Genomic DNA, 27,482 nt, shown 5'->3' on the forward strand with positions numbered 1-27,482 from the left:
AAAAAAAAAAAAAAAAAAAACATACTGTAGGTAGTAGGTATGAACTAGAATTTAGATTAGATATCAAAAACATATTCACTTTATATAATTACCCATGGAAACTCCATCTGAACCCTATTCATCTTCAATTAGCTAGAGTCAATGTTGGAGTCCTCTATCATTCTCTATGGGAAACACCAGAACATATTAAATCTATCGGCAATCTACTGCCTCCTTCTGGCCAAATGTTGTAATTACAAGCTATTGCGAGAAGCTTCCAATCAGCCACGGAAACTACAGTATTTGACTGAGTAACTTTGTACAGCAGCCACAAACAGCAATTAAATGCCAACATCAACATTTTAAACTTTATTTTACATATATTTCTCCATATATTTCAATTCCATGGTAGCAATACTTTTTTAAATGAACAGTGACTGTGAGATAGGTAACATTTTAATCAACAGTAAACTGAGTGTACAAAACATTAGGAACACCTGCTCTTTCCATGACAGACTGACCAGGTGAAAGCTATGATCCCTTATTGATGTCACTTGTTAAATCCACTTCAGTGTAGATGAAGGGGAGAAGACGTGTTAAAGAAGGATTTTTAAGCCTCGAGACAATTGAGACATGGATTGTGTATGCATGCCTGTCAGAGGGTGAATGGGCAAGACAAAACATTTAAGTGTCTTTGAACTGGGTATGGTAGTAGGTACCAGGCACATCTGTTTGTGTCGAGAACTACAATGCTTCTGGGATTTTCATGCTCAACAGTTTCCGTGTGTATCAAGAATGGTCCACCACCCAAAGGACATCCAGCCAACTTGACACAACTGTGGGAAGCATTGGAGTCAACATGGGCCAGCATCCCTGTGGAACGCTTTCGACACCTTGTAGAGTCCATGCCCCGATGAATTGAGGCTGTTCTGAGGGCATAAAGGGGGTGCAACTCAATATTAGGAAGGTGTTCCTAATGTTTTGTACACTCAGTATATATAGTCTTGTGAGTGTGCATTGAGTCAGTACAAGATAAGGTCAGTGCAGATAGTCCAGGTAACCATTTAATTAACTATTTAACAGTCTAATGGCTTGGGGGTAGAAGCTGTCTCAGCGCCTGTTGGTATGGGAGCCGATGCACCAGGACCGTTTGCCGGACGGTACCAGAATGAACAGTCTATGGCCTTTGGTGGCTGGAATCTTTGGCAGTTTTTCAGGCCTTCCTCTGTCTGACATATAGGTCCTGGATGGCAGGGAGCTTGACACCAGTCGGGGGGAAAGTGTTCCTAATGTTTGGGTATACTCAGTGTATATATGATATATATATATATATAATCAATAGTGAACTGTGAAAAGCGTTAAAAGGCATAGAACACATGGACTACAGGATGTAGCCTTTCACCAATGAGTCACATTTAAAACATGGTTCAGACACTGTGGCACATTACGGGAAATGACATGAATCCATGCAACATACAACCTAGCCATAACAGAGTAGGTGAGAGCTGAGTAAATACTGCACCTGTATAAACACCAATCATGTCAGAAATTAAATGACACAGTGAAATATGCACTTCACTTAAAAGTCAAATATAACGGGCCAGTTTCCCCAGACACAGATTAAGCGCAGTCCTGAACCCAAAAACAAATTTACATGGAAAATCTCCATCTGACATAGCAAAAAAAAAAAAAAAAACAACAGTACAAGTTTTCTTAAGGAATGTGGAGGAAAGAAGGTTGACATGTTAGTATTCACATTGTCCTCTGTCTGGCGTCAGCAGCTAAGGTCCCTCTCCACAGCAGAGTGGAACTGAAGACTTCTATTCCCTCACTGGAAGGCTCCCCCTAGGTACAGATCTAGGATCAGCTTCACCTCTCCCAATCATACCCTTAGCCATTAGTGGGGGGAAATTGAAAAACTGACCCGAGATCAGTGTCTAGGCTCGGGCAACTTCACCCTACTCCAAATCTGAAGGAGAGAGGCTGAACTTTCCCAAAAAGCTCCGGTCAACAAGCATGTTCCTATAGCAACCAGAGACAGACACGTCCTCCTCAGAGAAAGGGAGGGACAGCAGAAGAGACGTCTCACAGTCTTCTGTAGGTTCAGGTTGTGTATGCGTTTCAGTGGGGTCACTAGTGTTCCCACATGTACTGTCACTGGAACAGGGGCTCAGGCTTAGAAGAGGTAATGGAAGATGTTCTATCTCCTGGTCTGGATGTCCATTGTGGGAACTGCTTATGTTAACTGGTACTGCGTTTAAGTTACAGTTTGAGGCGGCCATATTGTCATTGTCACGAGGCAAATACTGAGGATGGGTCTCCTCTCTCACAGCTCTGGGCCTCAGTGAAATGGCAGTGTTTCTCAGGACCTCCATGAGTGTGAAGTTACTCTGGGTGAATTGACTGAAAGGGACACTCTCCTCCAAATCCAGGTTCTCGGAGACCCTGTGGACCAGATTCAGGCTCCATGGGGCTCTGTCTCTGGTCAGGCTGGGGTCTCTGGTCAGGCTGGGGCTGGGGTCTCTGGTCAGGCTGGGGCTGGGGTCTCTGGTCAGGCTGGGGTCTCTGGTCAGGCTGGGGTCTCTGGTCAGGCTGGGGCTGGGGTCTCTGGTCAGGCTGGGGTCTCTGGTCAGGCTGGGGCTGGGGTCTCTGGTCAGGCTGGGGTTGGGCCATGTGTCTTTGTTAGGGCTGTGGTCTTTACTCAGATCCATCAGTATACAGTCTGAATCTTCTCCATCTTTATCTGCATCCAACTCAGTGTCCATCTCTTCCTCCTGATGAGGATGCTCCATGGACCCTGTCTCCCAGGCTTCGTCCACCACCGACCCAGGTCTGGAGTCTCTGGAGGGGGCCTTAGGGGGGGACTCAAACACCACCCCTCTGGGTGGAGGGGGTCGGATAGGCCTCCGCAGCAGGTTACTGTAACCCAGGAAGCTGGACTGCCCAGGGTCTTGAACCGGCAACTCGGGCCGGCCCTTCATGTAGCGCCGGACTGACTCGGGAACCAGGACTTCGTGGCGTTTTCTCCTAGGCAGCAGGGCAGAGAAGGAGGGGATGCCAGAGGTAAGTCTGCCCACGATGGGGACCAGGGTGGTGGGCTGCAGGGCCGAGACAAAGTCCTCCAGTTCCTGGTAGGAAAGAGGGATGAGTTACATAAATACATTTAAATTAAATCAAGGGTGTCTGTACACTAGTTTCTCTATGGGATATCAAGACAGAACCAGTTTAATATCTTAAATGGTCTTGGAACGCTCCTTGCATGCAGAGCCATACAAAGGTTAAACCACTGCAGGCTTGAGCTATTAAACCTAATATATTCCACAAGTGTACAATCCTGGTAGCTTGTTGTGATCGTATAGTGGTCGATACTCTGCATTGTGGCCGCAGAAACCCTAGTTTGAATCTGGGTCAAGGCATTGCAATGTCATAGCATAAGGGTTATTTTTGAATGAATTAAAACTTGACTGTGTAATCCATGGATGGGCAGCTTTGATGGGGGTGGGGGGGCCACAACAACACAGAACTCATCATGAGGGGTCTCTGATGGGGGTGGGGGGGCCACAACAACACAGAACTCATCATGAGGGGCCTCTGATGGGGGTGGGGGGGCCACAACAACACAGAACTCATCACGAGGGGCCTCTGATGGGGGTGGGGGGGCCACAACAACACAGAACTCATCACGAGGGGCCTCTGATGGGGGTGGGGGGGCCACAACAACACAGAACTCATCACGAGGGGCCTCTGATGGGGGTGGGGGGGCCACAACAACACAGAACTCATCACGAGGGGCCTCTGATGGGGGTGGGGGGGCCACAACAACACAGAACTCATCATGAGGGGCCTCTGATGGGGGTGGGGGGGCCACAACAACACAGAACTCATCACGAGGGGCCTCTGATGGGGGTGGGGGGGCCACAACAACAGAACTCATCACGAGGGGCCTCTGATGGGGGTGGGGGGGCCACAACAACACAGAACTCATCATGAGGGGCCTCCTCGTGACAGCGAAGACCGAGAAAATCTGCTTTAAAGTTTATTTACTGCAATTCTACACATTTTGCAATGTGGCGTAGAGAAGAATTAGCAATTTTATAACAAATTTTATGCAATTCTACACATTTTGCCATGCAGCTGAGAGAAACATGTTTTACAGCTAATTTACTGCAATTCTCCACATTTTGCCATAGCGTGGAGGCAAATGTTTGCAGTTTTAAACATGATAACAGATTATCAAATGGGCCCCACCCAGGTCGGTAATTCGACCATGCTCACTACAAGTTTATATAGCTGGCCGCTAGACGGACCTACCAATCTAAAACAAAATGGAGCTGACATGGGATAATTAAGTGACTGCTGATGCACAACCACATCTTGAAATTGCACCTTGTGAATTCTATTATGTTAACTGGTGAGTACTGGTACTGTGGCTTAGCTGGTTAACGTGCCGTAAACAGGAACTCCTGAGTTCAAATCTCAGCCGTGCCTTGAAGCATTTCATTGTTCCGTGTACACTATGCAGTATTCTGTGCATATGACAAAAACTTTGATTTTGGTTTGATGGAAGTAAGCGTTTGTCAAGTATGCTATATTTGACAAAAGTCTTACTATATTATTTTTAAAATGGGAAACTCATTTATTAGTTAAGAAACTAAAAAAAACTAAAAACATGAAAGTGGTACTCCAGGCTCCTTTTCACCTCATTCACGTTACATAGCACATTTCAGTAGGTCGTTCAGGTATCCTCACGTTACATAGCACATTTCAGTAGGTCGTTCAGGTATCCTCACGTTACATAGCACATTTCAGTAGGTCGTCCAGGTATCCTCACGTTACATAGCACATTTCAGTAGGTCGTCTAGGTATCCTCGCGTTACATAGCACATTTCAGTAGGTCTTCCAGGTATCCTCACGTTACATAGCACATTTCAGTAGGTCGTCCAGGTATCCTCACGTTACATAGCACATTTCAGTAGGTCGTCAAGGTATCCTCACGTTACATAGCACATTTCAGTAGGTCGTTCAGGTATCCTCACGTTACATAGCACATTTCAGTAGGTCGTCTAGGTATCCTCGCGTTACATAGCACATTTCAGTAGGTCGTCTAGGTATCCTCACGTTACATAGCACATTTCAGTAGGTCGTTCAGGTATCCTCACGTTGCATAGCACATTTCAGTAGGTCGTCCAGGTATCCTCACGTTACATAGCACATTTCAGTAGGTCGTCCAGGTATCCTCACGTTACATAGCACATTTCAGTAGGTCGTCCAGGTATCCTCACGTTACATAGCACATTTCAGTAGGTCGTCTAGGTATCCTCGCGTTACATAGCACATTTCAGTAGGTCGTCCAGGTATCCTCACGTTACATAGCACATTTCAGTAGGTCGTCCAGGTATCCTCATTGCATGGCACAAAGTGTACGCCATCGCACTGTACACTGCCCTATCCCATCTGTTCATTGACTACAGCTCAGCCTTCAACACCATAGTACCCTCCAAGCTCATCATTAAGCCCGGGGCCCAGGGTCTGAACCCCTCCCTGTGCAACTGGGTCCTGGACTTTCTGACAGACCACCCCCCCCAGATGGTGAAGGTAGGCAACAACACTTCCACTACACTGATCCTGAACACAGGGGTCCCACAAGGGTGCGTGCTCAGCCCCCTCCTTTACTTCCCTGTTCACCCACGACTGCGTGGCCATGCACGCCTCCAACTCAATCATCAAGTTTGTAGACAACACCACAGTGGTAGGCCTGATTACCAACGACGATGAGACAGCCAACAGGGAGGAGGTGAGGGCCCAGGCAGAGAGGTGCCAGGAAAATAACCTCTCCCTCAACATCAACAAAACAAAAGGAGCTAATCGTGGACATAAAGGAAACAGCAGAAGAAGCACGCCCCTATCCACATTGACGGATCCACAGTGGAGAAGGTAAAAAGCTTCAACTTCCTCGGAGTACACATCACTGACAATCTGAAACCTTCCACCCACACAGACAGTGTGGTGAAGAAGGCGCAGCAGTACCCTGCCCTGAACTTAGTCACTGTCACTAGCCGGCTACCACCCACTCATCCCTGCACCTTAGAGGCTGCTGCCCTATGTACATGGACCACTGGTCAATGTAATAATATTTACATATTGTTGTACCCGTTTCATATAAATCCTATTCAACTATTGCTGTAACGTTACATATACTATTATATCCACGTATTCTTCAGATATACTATATATTGTATCCACAAAACGTTACGGTCCATAATGATTATACATCCAATCACATAACAATCATCCTAATATTTCTTAATTCCATTATTTTACATTGTAGATGTGTGTGTATTGTTGCGAATTGTTAGATACTACTACACTGTTGGAGCTAGAAACACAAGCATTTCACTACACCCGCATTAACATCTGCTAAACGTGTGTATGTGACCAATAACATGTGATTTGATTGTGCTGGTGTGAAAGAACAGCAGAGTGTGCAGCGATAGTTATTTACCACACCGCTGATCTCCTCAAAACAATAACAAATAAACCTGGAGCAGCCAGTGGATCTCAGCTTTAAATTTGCAGTTATAAAATAAAAAATAAAAAAATTATACTATTTTTCTCTTATTTTACCCTTGTAAATTACATTACTTCTACTTTAAATATCGTTTTCAACAGGTAAAGTTCCAAAATAGCTGGAGGGCATCTTTATATCAATGAGTAACCATAGTAACCATCAACTGATTGATTATTTAAAAAAAATAATTTGTGTTGAACTCCTCCTTAAAGTACATCCTTCAACGTCCAGGGGGCGCACGTCAACGTCCAGGGGGCGCACGTCAACGTCCAGGGGGCGCACGTCAACGTCCAGGGGGCGCACGTCAACGTCCAGGGGGCGCACGTCAACGTCCAGGGGGCGCACGTCAACGTCCAGGGGGCGCACGTCAACGTCCAGGGGGCGCACGTCAACGTCCAGGTGCCTCACGCTACAGAAGCAGGAGTAAGGCTCGTACTCTATGGGTCGTTCCAACTCAGATTAGACTACCTGGCTTTGTGGCTTAGTTAGTTAACGCGCCTGTCTAGTAAACAGGAGATACAGAGTTAAAATCTCAGCAGTACCCTTTTTAAAGAATGTTTTCATTGTACTGTGAACACCACCTGTGCACATGACAAATCAACCGATTTGGTGTTGAAACATGTCACCAAGTAGAGTTCAGAGTAAATGTAAATATACTTGGTGAATTATTTAATCTTACCTTTATTTAACTAGGCAAATCAGTTAAGAACAAATTCTTATTTTCAATGACGGCCTAGGAACAGTGGGTTAACTGCCTTGTTCAGGGGGAGAACGACAGATTTTTACCTTGTCAACTCAGGGATTCGATCTTGCAACCTTTCGGTTACAAGTTCAACGCTCTAACCACTAGGCTACCTGTCGCCACTACACTCTAACCACTAGGCTACCTGTCGCCCCTACACTCTAACCACTAGGCTACCTGCCGCCCCTACACTCTAACCACTAGGCTACCTGTCGCCCCTACACTCTAACCACTAGGCTACCTGCCGCCCCTACACTCTAACCACTAGGCTACCTGCCGCCCCTACACTCTAACCACTAGGCTACCTGTCGCCCCTACACTCTAACCACTAGGCTACCTGCCGCCCCTACACTCTAACCACTAGGCTACCTGCCGCCCCTACACTCTAACCACTAGGCTACCTGCCGCCCCTACACTCTAACCACTAGGCTACCTGGTGTAGAGTTCAACACTGTATGAAAAATGACGATAACTAGTGAATACACGATTTGACCTCATCTGTTGTCATAGTTTCGGTATGACAACTTTTGGTGCTGTAATTTTGGGACGGGTTCTTACACTCCATGGCCAGCTGGACTAGTCGGGACTCCTTCACTTAGGTTGTACAAAAATTACAGCACCTTTTTCAAAAGCTGTCATACCGAAAAATGTACAGTAATGATAATGTTATAATGTGCAGAGGTGAAATCGTGTGTTCAGCAGTTACTTATTATTTTACTACAATGTTGAACTCATCCCTACCTGGTAAGAGGAGTGGTCCGTGTTGAACTCATCCCTACCTGGTAAGAGGAGTGGTCCGTGTTGAACTCATCCCTACCTGGTAAGAGGAGTGGTCCGTGTTGAACTCATCCCTACCTGGTAAGAGGAGTGGTCCGTGTTGAACTCATCCCTACCTGGTAAGAGGAGTGGTCCGTGTTGAACTCATCCCTACCTGGTAAGAGGAGTGGTCCGTGTTGAACTCATCCCTACCTGGTAGGAGGAGTGGTCCGTGTTGAACTCATCCCTACCTGGTAGGAGGAGTGGTCCGTGTTGAACTCATCCCTACCTGGTAAGAGGAGTGGTCCGTGTTGAACTCATCCCTACCTGGTAAGAGGAGTGGTCCGTGTTGAACTCATCCCTACCTGGTAAGAGGAGTGGTCCATGTTGAACTCATCCCTACCTGGTAAGAGGAGTGGTCCGTGTTGAACTCATCCCTACCTGGTAAGAGGAGTGGTCCATGTTGAACTCATCCCTACCTGGTAAGAGGAGTGGTCCATGTTGAACTCATCCCTACCTGGTAAGAGGAGTGGTCCGTGTTGAACTCATCCCTACCTGGTAAGAGGAGTGGTCCATGTTGAACTCATCCCTACCTGGTAAGAGGAGTGGTCCATGTTGAACTCATCCCTACCTGGTAAGAGGAGTGGTCCGTGTTGAACTCATCCCTACCTGGTAAGAGGAGTGGTCCATGTTGAACTCATCCCTACCTGATAAGAGGAGTGGTCCATGTTGAACTCATCCCTACTGTTAACTCAAAATGACACAGCGACAAGGTTCCAGTTTAACAAAGTTTACTATACTATATGAACACACTACAAGGTAGCCATTCCACTCCAGGCTAGGTCCATCAACAACAAGACTCCCTGCGCAGGCGCACTCTTGCCTGTGTGATAGCCCCGTAATAACAGAAGTATAGGGATACTTAAAACATGAACTTAACAATCTCCCCCTTTTCTTTAAAGACAAATATAACATCAACAACATAATTAAATGTCCAAGTATTATTCAAGATCCCCCATTACAAATGGGTTGTGTGACAGTTTTTATTTGTATTACTCAAGCTGCCACTTTCCATTACTGAGAGCCTGTAGGAGCGAGAGCCTGTAGGAGCACAAGACCGGATGCTCCTTTTTTAGTCAGACAGTCAGCAAGCTGTTCCTTTGTTGTCGACCACAGAATCCGCTGGAATCCTTGATGCTGCTAATCTCGAAGTCTTTTCTCTGTGACAGACTTGGTTGACTTCACAGCATCAACTAATGAGTAGTTGTCAGTGACACAAACTACAGGTAGAAAGTGCCGTTTTGTCTCACCAGTGGTAAGCTCTGAGAACAGAGTTGCAAGAAAGATAGCATTGTCAATTCCATCCGCAAGAGCAAGTGTTTCTCCAGCAAGTTTGCTCCGGACAACCCTTCTGATCCTTTTTGACTGCCAACAGATAGGTGAGAATCTTCCTCCTTCACCCATTAACACGATTAGATGTCCACCTTGTGTGCCTCCATCTGTAAGGTTCCCCAGCGAAGCATCACTGAAGACAACTAGTTTCAAAGAGTCATCTTTTCCAACATGCTGAAACTTTAAAGTCACTTGTTGTGATTTCAGTTTACAAACAACTTTGTTTGCCTCATGAATGGTTTGTACAGTGGCGTGTTTTGTGTTAGATGCCAAGTTGCAAACATCAAACATTACATCAGGTCTACTCTGTCTAGCAACCCATAAAATGTGTCCTATATTTGACCTCAATTGACCAGCTTCAATTCCACATAGAGGGGAATTCCTTTGTACGGCTCTTGAAGAATCCATGTGGATGGGTTGAAGATTCTATAGCTCTCCTGTTGCATCAGTATTGTTCCATCAACTGTAATAAACTCTATGCCAACATAACAAAAATGATCATGCTCCTCACGGCCGACCGGGAAAACAGCTTTGACGTGTGGAATCACAGTTGAAGCAAAGGTCTGTGAGCCAGCCCAGATAAAGTCATCAACATGACAGGCAAGTACTCCAGTCACATTGCAGTCTTGATCAAGCCAATAGAAGACTGCAGGATCCACTTGTGACATTTTCCCACCTGTATTCAGCATTGTTGCCTTGACTTTGTTGTACCAGTAGAGTGATCCATCTGCCAGTCCATACACACACTTTTTTAGTTTCCACAGTGTTCCTTCGCTTTTAGCTTCAGGCGGAGGTCGGATGTGAATGTCCCTTGACAGCTCTGTTCCCTGCAAAAATGCAGATTTGATGTCTATGGAATTAACTGGCAGATCACTGACATCAGCAATCTGAGTGACTCTGAGGCGCATGTCGGTGAGTCTTTTGGGAGTTCTTTAGCAGCCAGCTCCTCAAAACCTCTAGCCACTAGACGTGCTTTGGGCACTATTCCAGTTAAGGATTCTTTAAGGGTACACACCCACCTTGTTGAGACACATTTTTGGACAATGTCTTTGACTTCCTCAAACACTCCATTTTTCCTCCAATTACTGAGCTCATCTAGCTTAGCTGAGTCAAATGACACGTCCTTTGGTTTCAAGTACATCATCATTTTGAATGTCATTCTGTTTTTCTCGATTTTCCATTGGTTCAATTCTGATATGATCTACAAGTGACAGGTCAGCTGACCGTGTTGTACCAGAAAGTGTAGCTGGTTCAGAGTACTGCAAGTTGTACCAGTTTTTGTGTTTTACTTTGGCTTTTCCTGCTCGTCCAATGACGGTTGCTGTATGTGGAATACTACTTTCTCTGTCCATGTATTTAACAGTTTGTCCAGTTTTCAGATTGGAACAACCATGTTCTCTTCACACATATGGCTGTTGTTGAATGTTTTCCTCATTTGAACGCTCAACAGTATTACCTGTGGCATGGTTGAAGGTCTCTGCTCCATTTCCTGTTTCAGTATCCATATCATTGGATGTGACATCTGGTAGGTTTGTGTCTGTTACTGTGTCCTTTTTGTCATTTTCATTAGGAGACTGATTCTCAGCAACAGCCCCTCTATCTTGTTGATCATTTACTTTCCGCAATCTTGAGTGATGCACCCTGACAAGGATGCCTCCGTGCCTCACAAATATCACCACACCATCTTGACCAATGACTACTCCCGGTCCTTTCCACTCTTGACAGTCAACTCGTTTGTAGTACACTTTGTCTCCAGACTCGTACTTCTCATCATCATTATTCCCTGAACTGCTGAGTAACTTCTGAAGTCTGTCAACTGTATCATGTCCAAACTGTTTGTAAAGCTTTAACAATACTTTGTGTTTGTCTTTTGTGTTCATGTTCTCTGTGACTGTCAGAATCTCCATGTTCTCTGTGACTGTCAGAATCTCCATGTTCTCTGTGACTGTCAGAATCTCCATGTTCTCTGTGACTGTCAGAATCTCCATGTTCTCTGTGACTGTCAGAATCTCCATGTTCTCTGTGACTGTCAGAATCTCCATGTTCTCTGTGACTGTCAGAATCTCCATGTTCTCTGTGACTGTCAGAATCTCCATGTTCTCTGTGACTGTCAGAATCTCCATGTTCTCTGTGACTGTCAGAATCTCCATGTTCTCTGTGACTGTCAGAATCTCCATGTTCTCTGTGACTGTCAGAATCTCCATGTTCTCTGTGACTGTCAGAATCTCCATGTTCTCTGTGACTGTCAGAATCTCCATGTTCTCTGTGACTGTCAGAATCTCCATGTTCTCTGTGACTGTCAGAATCTCCATGTTCTCTGTGACTGTCAGAATCTTCATGTTCTCTGTGACTGTCAGAATCTCCATGTTCTCTGTGACTGTCAGAATCTCCATGTTCTCTGTGACTGTCAGAATCTCCATGTTCTCTGTGACTGTCAGAATCTCCATGTTCTCTGTGACTGTCAGGATCTCCATCTGCTCTGTGTCAGTCAGAATTTCATTTTTGCACGGACTCTGTGTGATGTCTTTGTCTAAAATGTTTACACAATAGTGGCCTGAGGTAGTAAGTTCAAGAGTCACTGGTTGTTTAAACATCACTGCCGTGTCATTTTTTATGTCTAGTACAGCCTCTGCCTTCTTGAGGGAAGCTTTGCTTAATAGTAAGGGGATATCTGTAGGGACCACCTCTGTTTCAATGTGACACTTTGTCTGACCAATTGTTGCTGGTATCTTAACTCTCTTGGTAGAATGAACAATTCTCCCATCTCCAAATTTGAAAGCTCTGTTGCTTGGTGTGTCAATCATATTTTGTACTTCTTTCATATTTAGTTCACTGACATAGCTATCAAGCCATTTTGCACCACACACTGTCCGTGTACATGCAGTATCAATCACAGCAGATCCTAAGGATTCAACTATTAAAATCTCAGTATCAGAAGCAGATTCATTTGAAAACAGTGTAATGTTACTCTGCCCTATCTCTGTGTTTACATTTTCCTCCGTTAGTTTAACTTGTTCATCTTTATGAGGACAGTCTTTAACCCAGTGGTGCTTTGACAAATAGCACATGTTGATCTCCTTCCATATTTGTCCAGTGGATTTGTGCCGGGAAATGGCGCCCTCTTCTGGTTGTCTTGAGAACGTGACTTGTTGGCGCCTTTTCTGTGCTGCTCGGTGTAATATGCTGCGTCACTCACTTGCATTCCATCTGTTATTGGCACGACAGATGTCTTTTCACTCAAAATTATTTTTAGTGCCGACTTCATTGATGCAAAAGTCAGCACAGTACAAGCAGTCAAAGCCAACTGTTGCTCCCTACCATCTAGACAGGCAGTATCTAGCAACTTGAAAGCCAACACTGCAGGAGAACCATGTCTCTACCATCTAGACAGACAGTATCTAGCAACTTGAAATCTAACACTCCAGGAGAACCATGTCCCTACCATCCAGACAGACAGTATCTAACAACTTGAAATCTAACACTGCATCCAGGAGAACCATGTCCCTACCATCCAGACAGACAGTATCTAGCAACTTGAAATCTAACACTGCAGGAGAACCATGTCCCTACCATCCAGACAGACAGTATCTAACAACTTGAAATCTAACACTGCATCCAGGAGAACCATGTCCCTACCATCCAGACAGACAGTATCTAACAACTTGAAATCTAACACTGCATCCAGGAGAACCATGTCCCTACCATCCAGACAGACAGTATCTAGCAACTTGAAATCTAACACTGCAGGAGAACCATGTCCCTACCATCCAGACAGACAGTATCTAACAACTTGAAATCTAACACTGCATCCAGGAGAACCATGTCCCTACCATCCAGACAGACAGTATCTAGCAACTTGAAATCTAATACTGCAGGAGAACCATGTCTCTACCATCTAGACAGACAGTGTCTAGCAACTTGAAATCTAACACTGCATCCAGGAGAACCATGTCTCTACCATCTAGACAGACAGTATCTAACAACTTGAAATCTAACACTGCATCCAGGAGAACCATGTCTCTACCATCTAGACAGACAGTATCTAACAACTTGAAATCTAACACTGCATCCAGGAGAACCATGTCTCTACCATCTAGACAAGCAGTATCTAACAACTTGAAATCTAACACTGCAGGAGAACCATGTCTCTACCATCTAGACAGACAGTATCTAGCAACTTGAAATCTAACACTGCATCCAGGAGAACCATGTCTCTACCATCTAGACAGACAGTATCTAGCAACTTGAAATCTAACTGCATCCAGGAGAACCATGTCTCTACCATCTAGACAGACAGTATCTAACAACTTGAAATCTAACACTGCATCCAGGAGAACCATGTCTCTACCATCTAGACAGACAGTATCTAGCAACTTGAAATCTAACACTGCATCCGGGAGAACCATGTCGTATTTGCGCATTCTATTGTACCTCTGTTCGAAATCAATGATGTAGTCCGCCATTGCAACCGAAATATCTCTCGTAACACTGTCAAAGTTTGAATATGCCTCGTAGACACGGTCTTTCTCTTCTTTAAGAAACACAGAATCCAGTGCTCTGATCAAATTCACCATACCGTCAATCTTGTTCAAATCCTCCAGGGATATTTCCAGTGCTGTATCTCTCGCTCTTCCCTCGAGCGATAATACCACCGAAGTGCTTGCATTTTCACGTCCAGATCAGTAACCTGTGTCCAGATTGCAAGTTAATTTCCAAAACTTTCGTACGACCTCTTCTCTTCGAAGCGAGGTGACACATTGTAGTTATTAGCCATCCTCTGCTACCAATGTTAACTCGAAATGACACAACGACAAGCTTCCAGTTTAACAGAGTTAACTATACGAACACACTACAAGGTAGCCATTCCACTCCAGACTAGGTCCATCAACAACAAGACTCCCTGCGCAGGCGCACTCTTGACTGTGTGATAGCCCCGTAATAACAGAAGTATAGGGATACTTAAAACATGAACTTAACACCTACCTGGTAAGAGGAGTGGTCAGAGTAAGGCACCACGTGGATGTTAGGATGGAAGGAGACCAGGGGTCTGCTGGTGGGCAGGATGGCCAGGGTGGGGTGTTCCCTGTTCCAACGGAGGAGGTTGGTGGAGCGGATCTCTGACTGGTCCACGGCCCTGATCCGACCCGCCCCTGGCTCAGTGGTGAAGACATCTGGTAGCTCCAGGGCTCTGAGAGTCTTTAGCCTCTCGATGGACACTTCAATCCAGGTCTTAAACTCCATGGCCAACTGTACCAATAGAGACTCCTTACCCAGAGTGTAGAGGCCTGCAGACAACACACAGACATAGACATACAATTACAACATGATCTACTGCATCTCTATACCACCAGGAGTGGGTTCAGTTCAGATAAACCTAGAGTATAGTGGGGTCAGTTCAGATAAACCTGGAGTATAGTGGGGTCAGTTCAGATAAACCTAGAGTATAGTGGGGGTCAGTTTAGATAAACCTAGAGTATGGGGGGGTCAGTTTAGATAAAAACCTAGAGTATGGGGGGTCAGTTCAGATAAACCTAGAGTATGGGGGGTCAGTTCAGATTAACCTAGAGTATGGGGGGTCAGTTCAGATAAACAGGATATGGGGGGGTCAGTTCAGATTAACAGGATATGGGGGGGTCAGTTCAGATAAACAGGATATGGGGGGTCAGTTCAGATAAACAGGATATGGGGGGGTCAGTTCAGATAAACCTAGAGTATGGGGGGGGTCAGTTCAGATTAACAGGATATGGGGGGGTCAGTTCAGATAAACAGGATATGGGGGGGTCAGTTCAGATAAACAGGATATGGGGGGGTCAGTTCAGATAAACAGGATATGGGGGGGGTCAGTTCAGATAAACCTAGAGTATGGGGGGGTCAGTTCAGATTAACAGGATATGGGGGGTCAGTTCAGATTAACAGGATATGGGGGGTCAGTTCAGATAAACCTAGAGTATGGGGGGTCAGTTCAGATAAACCTAGGATATGGGGGGGTCAGTTCAGATTAATCTAGAGTATGGGGGGTCAGTTCAGATAAACCTAGAGTAAGGGGGGTCAGTTCAGATTAACCTAGAGTATGGGGGGGTCAGTTCAGATTAACAGGATATGGGGGGTCAGTTCAGATTAACAGGATATGGGGGGGGGGGGGGGGGTCAGTTCAGATAAACCTAGAGTATGGGGGGTCAGTTCAGATTAACAGGATATGGGGGGGTCAGTTCAGATAAACAGGATATGGGGGGTCAGTTCAGATAAACCTAGAGTATGGGGGGGTCAGTTCAGATAAACCTAGAGTATGGGGGGGTCAGTTCAGATTAACAGGATATGGGGGGTCAGTTCAGATTAACAGGATATGGGGGGGGGGGGGGGGGTCAGTTCAGATAAACCTAGAGTATGGGGGGTCAGTTCAGATTAACAGGATATGGCGGGGTCAGTTCAGATTAACAGGATATGGGGGGGGGGGGGTCAGTTCAGATAAACCTAGAGTATGGGGGGTCAGTTCAGATTAACAGGATATGGGGGGGGGGGGGGGGGGGTCAGTTCAGATAAACCTAGAGTATGGGGGGTCAGTTCAGATTAACAGGATATGGGGGGGTCAGTTCAGATTAACCTAGAGTATGGGGGGTCAGTTCAGATTAACAGGATATGGGGGGGTCAGTTCAGATTAACAGGATATGGGGGGTCAGTTCAGATTAACAGGATATGGGGGGTCAGTTCAGATTAACAGGATATGGCAAAGTGGGGCCTTTTTTGTAAATTGAAGCTCATTTACTGCATTTCTAGACAATTTAAAAAAAAACTCTAAAATACTATTTGGAGAACAGCAAAAACCAACAAAAATTACCCCAACCATTAATTATCACTGCAATATTAGGTTTAAAGGTCTGTGGAACGGCATATACAACGTCAACCACTACTCAAACTCATTATAAATGGTCTCAATTTACTTGTGGAACGGCACACACAGTGCAACGTGAAATAGGCACGTTATCAAGTCCCAACATGGACGACTTCAAAGGCCGACATGCGCAGGTGGAGCGCGAGATTCAAGTTTAGGGAATGAATCTATCATAGCATTTCTAGACTAATTCGATTCGAACGGGGGTTGCTGCGGCCACAACGCAGACTACTAACCACTACACGATCACGGCGAGCTACCAGGACTGATGGGGAAATATAAGGAGATACTCAAGCGTGCGGTCACTGTCAGAGGGAGCTGGCTAAATGCCCGTTTCAAGTTAAAACACAGATGAATAGTTAGTCTTTTTTGGATACAGTTTGATTACAGCCAGCTAACGATTTCAGAGTTTCAGCGACCGCAACGCCAGCGCACTAACCACTATACGAGAAACGGAGAGCTACCGGGACTTGTAGCAAGGCAAGACGAGCAGTATCATACCTACACACACACAGCTACAGTTCACAGACAACCTACACATGAACAGTTAAAAGCCTCTGTCTCACCAATGACAACATTGTGCTTGGGCTGGCTACGGATGATCTCTTTGATCTGCTGAGTGGCTCGTTGTCTGGAGGGCAGGGTGCGTGTGGGGTCACAGTTAGTGTTGTCCAGGTACAGGACATCTATAGTGGTGTTGGTCCTTAGACACGGCTCACGCAGCATGGACGGAGTGTAGCGAAAATCTCCTGGAAAGACAGAGAAGGTACATACTCTTTAGAATTAAGGTGAGAAAACAACATATTTTATTACATTTCAGGCACTACATACACACACAAAAGTATGTGGACATCACTTCAAAAATGAGTGGAATTAGCTATTTCAGCCATACCCGTTGCTGTCAGGTCTATAAAAATCAAGCACACAGCCATGCGATCTCCATAGACAAACATTGGCAGTAGAATGGCCTTACTGAAGAGCTCAGTGACTTTTAACGTGCCACCATCGTAGGATGCCAACTTTCCAACAAGTCAGTTCGTCAAATTTCTGCCCTGCTAGAGCTGCCCCCGGTCAACTGTGTGTGCTGTTATTGTAAAGTGGAAACGTCTTGGAGCAACAACGGCTCAGCCATGAAATGGTAGACCACGCGCGCTCACTGAACAGGACCGCCGAGTGCTGAAGGGCGTAGAGCGTAAAAATGGTCTGTCCTCGGTTGCAACACTCACTACCGAGATCCAGACTGTCCCTGGAAGCAACGTCAGCATAACAACTGTTCCCCTTAGTTACAGTGAAGGGAAGCCTTAACACTACAGCATACAATGACCTTCTAGATGATTCTGTGCTTCCAACTTTGTGGCAACAGTTTGGGGAAGGGCCTTTCCTGTACAGGATGACAATGCCCCTGTGGCACAAAGCAAGGTACATACAGAAATGGTTTGTCGATATCGGTGTGGAAGAACTTGACTGGCCTGCACAGAGCCCTGACCTCAACCCCGTCGAACACCTTTGCGATGAATTGGAACGCCGACTGCGAGCCTAATCGCCCATCATCAATGCCTGAGCTCACTAATGCTCTTGTGGCTGAATGGAAGCAATTCCCTGCAGTAACATTCCAAAATCTAGTGGAAAGCCTTCCCAGAAGAGTGGAGGCTGTTATAGCAGCAGTGTAGTGTATATGTTGTACACAATATATTTAAGAGTTTTTCACTGCAACCGCCAACTACAGGAGGACTGCAGTTTGGGCAGCATGTGCGTCAAATATGGGCTACAGCTTGTTGAGTTGTGGCCATAGACATATAATCCTTAGAAGGGGTTTATAACCTCTTACTCATACAATTTGAATGTTAACATCATGGGTACACTAGTAATGAATGCCAGTCCTGACTTAAAAGGGAACTGCCATCTATTGGATTATATGTCTATGTTTGGTTGCAGCTGTCGGTTTGCCTTTTGCAGATTTCATAAATACAATCACGGGGAAAACGTACAGTTTGGAAAGCAAATGCCTACTGCCGATAATCTGTCTGTAGAACCAATAGAAACGTCTTTTCTCAACAAGTCCTGATTTGGAGCTAACAGCAGCACTGTTTTTCAATGTAGCTCATCTTGAGAGGAGCTTCTCAGCCATCCATGTGAGTAGCCTATGGCTTCCTCTTCATCAATAGGTGAGTCAGTGTGCCACTGGAAATATTATTTAGTAGCTATTGCAGCCTATGATAAATATATATACAGTGGGGGAGAACAAGTATTTGAACAAGTATTTGAAACACTGCTGATTTTGCAGGTTTTCCTACTTACAAAGCATGTAGAGGTCTGTCATTTTTATCATAGGTACACTTCAACTGTGAGAGACGGAATCTAAAACAAAAATCCAGAAAATCACATTGTATGATTTTTAAGTAATTAATTTGCAATTTATTGCATGACATAAGTATTTGATCACCTACCAACCAGTAAGAATTCCGGCTCTTACAGACCTGTTTCTCTTTAAGAAGCCCTCCTGTTCTCCACTCATTACCTGTATTAACTGCACCTGTTTGAACTCGTTACCTGTATAAAAGACATCTGTCCACACACTCAATCAAACAGACGCCAACCTCTCCACAATGACCAAGACAAGCAGAACTTAATATTTGGTACAGAAACCTTTGTTTGCAATTACAGAGATCATATGTTTCCTGTAGTTCTTGACCAGGTTTGCACACACTGCAGCAGGGATTTTGGCCCACTCCTCCATACAGAGCTTCTCCAGATCCTTCAGGTTTCGGGGCTGTCGCTGGGCAATACGGACTTTCAGCTCCCGCCAAAGATTTTCTATTGGGTTCAGGTCTGGAGACTGGCTAGGCCACACCAGGACCTTGAGATGCTTCTTACGGAGCCACTCCTTAGTTGCCCTGGCTGTGTGTTTTGGGTCGTTGTCATGCTGTCATTTGATACACTGCAAAATCGGCAGTGTATCAAATACTTGTTCTCCCCACTGTATATATATATATATACATACATATAGTGTATATTGCCTCCTAATATTGTACAATCTGTGTGTTGCTTCATTGGCTGGCTAAATGCCAAAGTTGACTAGTTAGAGAGAGACTGTGAAGTACAGTGTAGAGTATGGCGTGTAGAATAGTCACCAGTGTAGAGTATGGCGTGTAGAATAGTCACCAGTGTAGAGTATGGCGTGTAGAATAGTCACCAGTGTAGAGTATGGTGTGTAGAATAGTCACCAGTGTAGAGTATGGCGTGTAGAATAGTCACCAGTCTAGAGTATGGCGTGTAGAATAGTCACCAGTGTAGAGTATGGCGTGTAGAATAGTCACCAGTGTAGAGTATGGCGTGTAAAATAGTCACCAGGGTAGAGTATGGCGTGTAGAATAGTCACCAGTGTAGAGTATGGCGTGTAGAATAGTCACCAGTCTAGAGTATGGCGTGTAGAATAGTCACCAGTGTAGAGTATGGCGTGTAAAATAGTCACCAGGGTAGAGTATGGCGTGTAGAATAGTCACCAGTGTAGAGTATGGCGTGTAGAATAGTCACCAGTGTAGAGTATGGCGTGTAGAATAGTCACCAGTCTAGAGTATGGCGTGTAGAATAGTCACCAGTGTAGAGTAAGGCGTGTAGAATAGTCACCAGTGTAGAGTATGGCGTGTAGAATAGTCACCAGTGTAGAGTATGGCGTGTAGAATAGTCACCAGTCTAGAGTATGGCATGTAGAATAGTCACCAGTGTAGAGTATGGCGTGTAGAATAGTCACCAGTCTAGAGTATGGCGTGTAGAATAGTCACCAGTCTAGAGTATGGCGTGTAGAATAGTCACCAGTGTAGAGTATGGCGTGTAGAATAGTCACCAGTCTAGAGTATGGCGTGTAGAATAGTCACCAGTGTAGAGTATGGCGTGTAGAATAGTCACCAGTGTAGAGTATGGCGTGTAGAATAGTCACCAGTGTAGAGTATGGCGTGTAGAATAGTCACCAGTGTAGAGTATGGCGTGTAGAATAGTCACCAGTCTAGAGTATGGCGTGTAGAATAGTCACCAGTCTAGAGTATGGCGTGTAGAATAGTCACCAGTGTAGAGTATGGCGTGTAGAATAGTCACCAGTGTAGAGTATGGCGTGTAGAATAGTCACCAGTGTAGAGTATGGCGTGTAGAATAGTCACCAGTGTAGAGTATGGTGCCAAAGTATCCTTGGAACAGGAACATGACGGCCCCTGGACAGTGGTTAGCGTCCATGAGAGTGACGGTCAACCTCTCCTTGCCTATATCATCCAGAGGCAACGTGTTGGGTTCCCCTATCTCCAGAGGATGGATCCATCTCTCTCCGACCTGAACACAGAGAAGAAGAGAGGAGACCTTATCACAAACTGAAGTATAGAGCACCTAAAAGATAATCAACGCTTTTGCAAATAAAAAGGAGATGCTACGCAAAGGAGGTTGGCGGTACCTTAATTGGGGAGGACGGGCTCATGGTAATGGCTGGAGCGGAATCGGTGGAATGGGTTCAAATACACAAAATACATGGTCTCCGTCGCTCCATTCCGTCGCTCCATTCCAGCTATTACTATGAGCCGTCCTCCCTTCACTAGCCTCCACTGATGCTATGGTGTATACAGTCATTCATATTTCAATAGCTAGCTCAAGAATTGGTCATGGCAAGCAAGAATAGTTGAAACAATTATCCCATATTCACATTCCTCATTGTTGCCTTGTGTTTAATGTAGAATATAATTGATACTTTGTCTGTCACACCTGTAGTTTGAGTTTGAGCAGCGTGGCAGTAACCGGTGAACAGTAGATTGGTCTGTTGGCCCAGGTCGAGGTCAGGCTCACGGTATGGTCACTGTGCATATGGGACAGGAAGAACAGGCGGACATGCGGACACTTCCTAACCTGCCAGAAGTCCACAGCCAGTGGAGTATGAGGGATGAGTTTTCCATTCATTATCACAGCTCTGGAGTATCCTCCTGAGAAAAAGCCACGGTTAGCCATTCAAACTACTATAAAATAGCTATTTGGCATACAACAAACATTGGTATATATATATATATATATATATATATATATATATATATATATATATATATATATATATTCGCTAGTGTTGCTATGAAATGTGTAAATTGTGTGTTAATTGTATGGATAAAGGCAACATTGTTCCGCCCTCTAATTGACCTGTCAAAAGACTTCGATAGTGTTGATCACTCACTGGTAATTCAGAGGCTTTCTTCAATTGGCCCAGGCTGCATGTAAGACTACAGCCTGGTCTCAGGGATGGCTAATTGGAAATTCCTTCGGTCTCTATTGAGTTGTTAATGGTTCTTCAATTGGATGTTTTGGTAGGTCAATTCAGAAAGCTGATTGAGGACCTTATTACTGATGAATATCTTTATTCATCAGTTTTTCTTTCTGCTTGCATTTCATTTGTATTTTGAACGTGTGTATTTCGGTAATTTAGGGCTCATCTGTAAAATAGATATTGGTCTCAGTATGACTTCATGATAAAATAGAGATTAAATAAACAAATAAAATGTAAATAAATATTTTGCTAGTACTAGCTAACGTTATCTATGAAAATAAACTATACTGTTTGCATAGTAGCAGATTATATATATATTTCAAACCTAAATCAATTACGTTGAGTGAAATATTACAACGGCTTGGACAACTAACTAACAATGTGAATACTTGCATGCACAGCCAAAGCAAATGAAATGACTGTGCTTGTCCACGTCACTGCAGGCTTCAGTTAAAAATCGAATTCTTCCTTCCGAGCGCATAGCCCTGGTAGCTCGCCGTGATCGTATAGTGGTTAGTACTCTGCGTTGTGGCCGCAGCAACCCCGGTTCGAATCCGGGTCACGGCATTGCGATACACAATGTCACGGCAAATGGGCTCTTTTTTCCCCCCTAGATGACTATAGTCTGGCTAAAACAAAAATGCTTGTTTAGCTAAACTTAGTCACTGTCACTAGCCGGTTACTTATCCCTGGCACCGTAGTGGCTGCAGGCCTTGTACCCGTTTCATATGAATATACACTGTATTCTAGTCAATGCCATCCTATTCAAATATTGCTGTAACGTTACATATACTATTATATCCACGTATTCTTCAGATATACTATATAATGTAACCACAAAACGTTAGTGTCCATAATGACTATACATCCCATCCCATCTCATACATACATACTGCGGACTCCGAAACGGTTCATCCTAATCTTTCAAAATTCCATTGATTGAATTAAACTGTCTAATTAGCAAACACAAGCACATTACACCGGTTCCTAAACATCCGTGAACGACTTTTTGAAGAACAAAAGAGAAACCGCTTAGCTAGCGTGTACACGTCACTACGTAGCAGTATGTGCACGTTTGAGTAGCCCAAAGTCCCCTCCTTTAAACACGGCCCTGGTAGCTCGCCGTGATCGTATAGTGGTTAGTACTCTGCGTTGTGGCCGCAGCAACCCCGGTTCGAATCCGGGTCACGGCATTGCGAATTCACAATGTCACGGCATAAGGGCTCATTTTTGATTAGAAAAACTGAGAGCTAACTCATTTTGACATTCAGACCTTTTGAGTTTGACTAACCAGCGAACGTTGCACAAAGAACGACACAAACACTGTATCACTTCAGCTACGTACGTTAGCTAGTTAGTTAACAAGACATGGACAAGTCAAGAGAAACTGCCAAATGAAACGAATACGTTAGTTAGTCAACAGCTACCTGTGCATTACATTTACTACCAAAGTGTAGAATGGGCTACCGGTAGCTACAATAGCTAAATCAAGACAACTAACGTTAGCTATAGCAAGCTACTGAACGCTGCATTCTGCCATGTGTGTTGTATTTCCATTATATTTAGCAACACGGAGTGTAAACACTTGGACTCACAGGACTGTTCGTTCCAATTCCAAAGATTCTGCCACATTGTTGTGAATGTGTTCCTGACTGTCCCACGCAACGTGACACACGCCGTGCCCCCTTTAGAAAAAAAAGAGCGGTAAGCTTCTTCTTCTTCTTCTTTTTTGGTATCAAGGCGTTTGTACATTTGGTTTGTGCATGTCGCCACCTACTGTGCGTTTGCTTGTTTCACGTTACATTTTGTGATACAAAAATTAAAAGGGAAAGGGGGATACCTAGTCGTACAACTGTGCCTTCAACTGAAATGTGTCTTCCGCATTTAACCCAACCCCTCTGAATCAGAAAGGTGCGGGGGGGGCTGCCTTAATCGACATCCACGTCTTTGGTGCCAGGGGAACAGTGGGTTAACTGCCTTGCTCTGGGGCAGAACGGCAGATCTTTACCTTGTCAGCTCTGGGATTCGATCCAGCAACCTTTCGGTTACTGGCCCAATGCTCTAACCACGAAGTGGAGAAAGGAAAGAATTGCACCACCAACTAACATCTATATACCACTACTACATATCACCATCTACAGTATATACCACTATTACACACCCCCATCTACAGTATATACCACTATTACACACCCCCATCTACAGTATATACCACTATTACACACCACCAACTAACATCCATCTACCACTATTACACACCACCATCTATATACCACTATTACACACCACCAACTAACATCTATATACCACTACTACATACCACCAACTACCACTTATATACCACTATTACACACCCCCATGTACAGTATATACCACTATTACACACCACCATCTATATACCACTACTACACACCACCATCTATATACCACTATTACACACCACCATCTATATACCACTATTACACACCCCCATCTACAGTATATACCACTATTACATACCACCAACTAACATCTATATACCACTATTACACACCACCATCTATATACCACTATTACATACCACCATCTATATACCACTATTACATACCACCATCTATATACCATTATTACATACCACCATCTATATACCACTATTACACACCACCATCTATATACCACTATTACACACCACCATCTATATACCACTATTACACACCACCATCTATATACCACTAGTACACACCACCATCTATATACCACTATTACATACCACCATCTATATACCACTATTACACACCACCATCTATATACCACTATTACAGACCACCATCTATATACCACTATTACACACCCCCATCTATATACCACTATTACACACCACCATCTATATACCACTATTACACACCACCATCTATATACCACTATTACATACCACCATCTATATACCACTATTACATACCACCATCTATATACCACTATTACATACCACCAACTAACATCTATATACCACTACTACATACCACCATCTACAGTATTTACCACTATTACACACCCCCATCTACAGTATATACCACTATTACACACCACCATCTATATACCACTATTACACACCACCAACTAACATCTATATACCACTACTACATACCACCAACTAACATCTATATACCACTATTACACACCACCAACTAACATCCATCTACCACTATTACACACCACCATCTATATACCACTATTACACACCACCATCTATATACCACTACTACACACCACCATCTATATACCACTATTACACACCACCATCTATATACCACTATTACATACCACCATCTATATACCACTATTACACACCACCATCTATATACCACTATTACACACCACCATCTATATACCACTATTACACACCACCATCTATATACCACTACTACACACCACCATCTATATACCACTATTACACACCCCCATCTACAGTATATACCACTATTACATACCACCAACTAACATCTATATACCACTACTACATACCACCAACTAACATCTATATACCACTACTACATACCACCATCTACAGTATATACCACTATTACATACCACCAACTAACATCTATATACCACTATTACATACCACCAACTATATACCACTATTACATACCACCATCTATATACCACTATTACACACCACCATCTATATACCACTAGTACACACCACCATCTATATACCACTATTACATACCACCATCTATATACCACTATTACACACCACCATCTATATACCACTATTATACACCACCATCTATATACCACTATTACATACCACCATCTATATACCACTATTACACACCACCATCTATATACCACTATTACATACCACCATCTATATACCACTATTACATACCACCATCTATATACCACTATTACATACCACCAACTATATACCACTATTACATACCACCATCTATATACCACTATTACACACCACCATCTATATACCACTATTACACACCACCATCTATATACCACTATTACATACCACCATCTATATACCACTATTACACACCACCATCTATATACCACTATTACATACCACCATCTATATACCACTATTACACACCCCCATCTACAGTATATACCACTATTACATACTACCATCTATATAACACTATTACATACCACCATCTATATACCACTATTACATACCACCATCTATATAACACTATTACATACCACCATCTATATACCACTATTACACACCACCATCTATATACCACTATTACATACCACCATCTATATACCACTATTACACACCCCCATCTACAGTATATACCACTATTACATACTACCATCTATATAACACTATTACATACCACCATCTATATACCACTATTACACACCACCATCTATATACCACTATTACACACCACCATCTATATACCACTATTACACACCACCATCTATATACCACTATTACACACCACCATCTATATACCACTATTACATACCACCATCTATATACCACTATTACACACAACCATCTATATACCACTATTACATACCACCATCTATATACCACTATTACACACCACCAACTAACATCTATATACCACTACTACATACCACCATCTACAGTATATACCACTATTACACACCCCCATCTACAGTATATACCACTATTACATACCACCAACTAACATCTATATACCACTATTACACACCACCAACTAACATCTATATACCACTATTACATACCACCATCTATATACCACTATTACACACCACCATCTATATACCACTATTACACACCACCATCTATATACCACTATTACACACCACCATCTATATACCACTAGTACACACCACCAACTAACACCTATATACCACTATTACATACCACCATCTATATACCACTATTACATACCACCATCTATATACCACTATTACACACCACCATCTATATACCACTATTACACACCACCATCTATATACCACTATTACACACCACCATCTATATACCACTAGTACACACCACCATCTATATACCACTATTACATACCACCATCTATATACCACTAGTACACACCACCAACTAACACCTATATACCACTATTACATACCACCAACTAACATCTATATACCACTATTACACACCACCAACTAACATCTATATACCACTATTACATACCACCATCTATATACCACTATTACACACCACCATCTATATACCACTATTACACACCACCATCTATATACCACTATTACACACCACCATCTATATACCACTATTACACACCACCATCTATATACCACTAGTACAGACCACCATCTATATACCACAAACTAACATCTAAACTCAGCAAAAAAAGAAACGTCCTCTCACTGCCAACTGCGTTTATTTTCAGCAAACTTAACATGTGTAAATATTTGTATGAACATAACAAGATTCAACAACTGAGACATAAACTGAACAAGTTCCACAGACATGTGACTAACAGAAATGGAATAATGTGTCCCTGAACAAAGGGGGGGGGGGGGGGGGGGGCAAAATAAAAAGTAACAGTCAGTATCTGGTGTGGCCACCAGCTGCATTAAGTACTGCAGTGCATCTCCTCCCCATAGACTGCACCAAATTTGCCAGTTATTGCTGTGAGATGTTACCCCACTCTTCCACCAAGGCACCTGCAAGTTCCTGGACATTTCTGGGGGGAATGGCCCTTGCCCTCACCCTCCTTGCCCTCACCCTCCGATCCAACAGGTACCAGACGTGCTCAATGGGATTGAGATCCGGGCTCTTCGCTGGCCATGGCAGAACATTGACATTCCTGTCTTGCAGGAAATCACGCATAGATTGAGCAGTATGGCTTGTGGCATTGTCATGCTGGAGGGTCATGTCAGG

The 27,482-nt window shown here is 43.9% G+C and overlaps 1 protein-coding gene and 2 non-coding genes across 4 annotated transcripts; 2 read left to right on the top strand and 1 right to left on the bottom strand.

The window, feature by feature from the left end:
- Positions 1–335: 335 nt before the first annotated feature.
- Positions 336–23,320, bottom strand: dclre1b (DNA cross-link repair 1B). 2 transcript variants are annotated; one of them, XM_055891205.1, is made up of 6 exons: positions 23,212–23,320; positions 21,070–21,284; positions 20,481–20,646; positions 16,893–17,075; positions 14,421–14,722; positions 336–3,107 (listed from the first exon to the last, which is right to left on the bottom strand). In XM_055891205.1, exons 2-6 carry the CDS (start codon positions 21,259–21,261, stop codon positions 1,938–1,940), a joined length of 2,013 nt encoding a protein of 670 aa, XP_055747180.1. In that variant the 5' UTR covers positions 21,262–21,284; positions 23,212–23,320; the 3' UTR covers positions 336–1,937. The 2 variants fall into 2 exon arrangements, with proteins under 2 accessions (XP_055747180.1, XP_055747181.1); XM_055891206.1 differs by lacking the exon at positions 23,212–23,320 and adding an exon at positions 21,527–22,866.
- On the top strand, positions 22,112–22,183 carry trnah-gug (transfer RNA histidin (anticodon GUG)). The gene has a single exon. It is a non-coding gene; the product is annotated as a tRNA-His (tRNA).
- trnah-gug (transfer RNA histidin (anticodon GUG)) lies at positions 22,738–22,809 on the top strand. The gene has a single exon. It is a non-coding gene; the product is annotated as a tRNA-His (tRNA).
- Positions 23,321–27,482: the final 4,162 nt, after the last annotated feature.

This window comes from Salvelinus fontinalis, chromosome 31 (genome assembly GCF_029448725.1).
Source record: "Salvelinus fontinalis isolate EN_2023a chromosome 31, ASM2944872v1, whole genome shotgun sequence".
NCBI classification, from domain to species: domain Eukaryota; kingdom Metazoa; phylum Chordata; class Actinopteri; order Salmoniformes; family Salmonidae; genus Salvelinus; species Salvelinus fontinalis.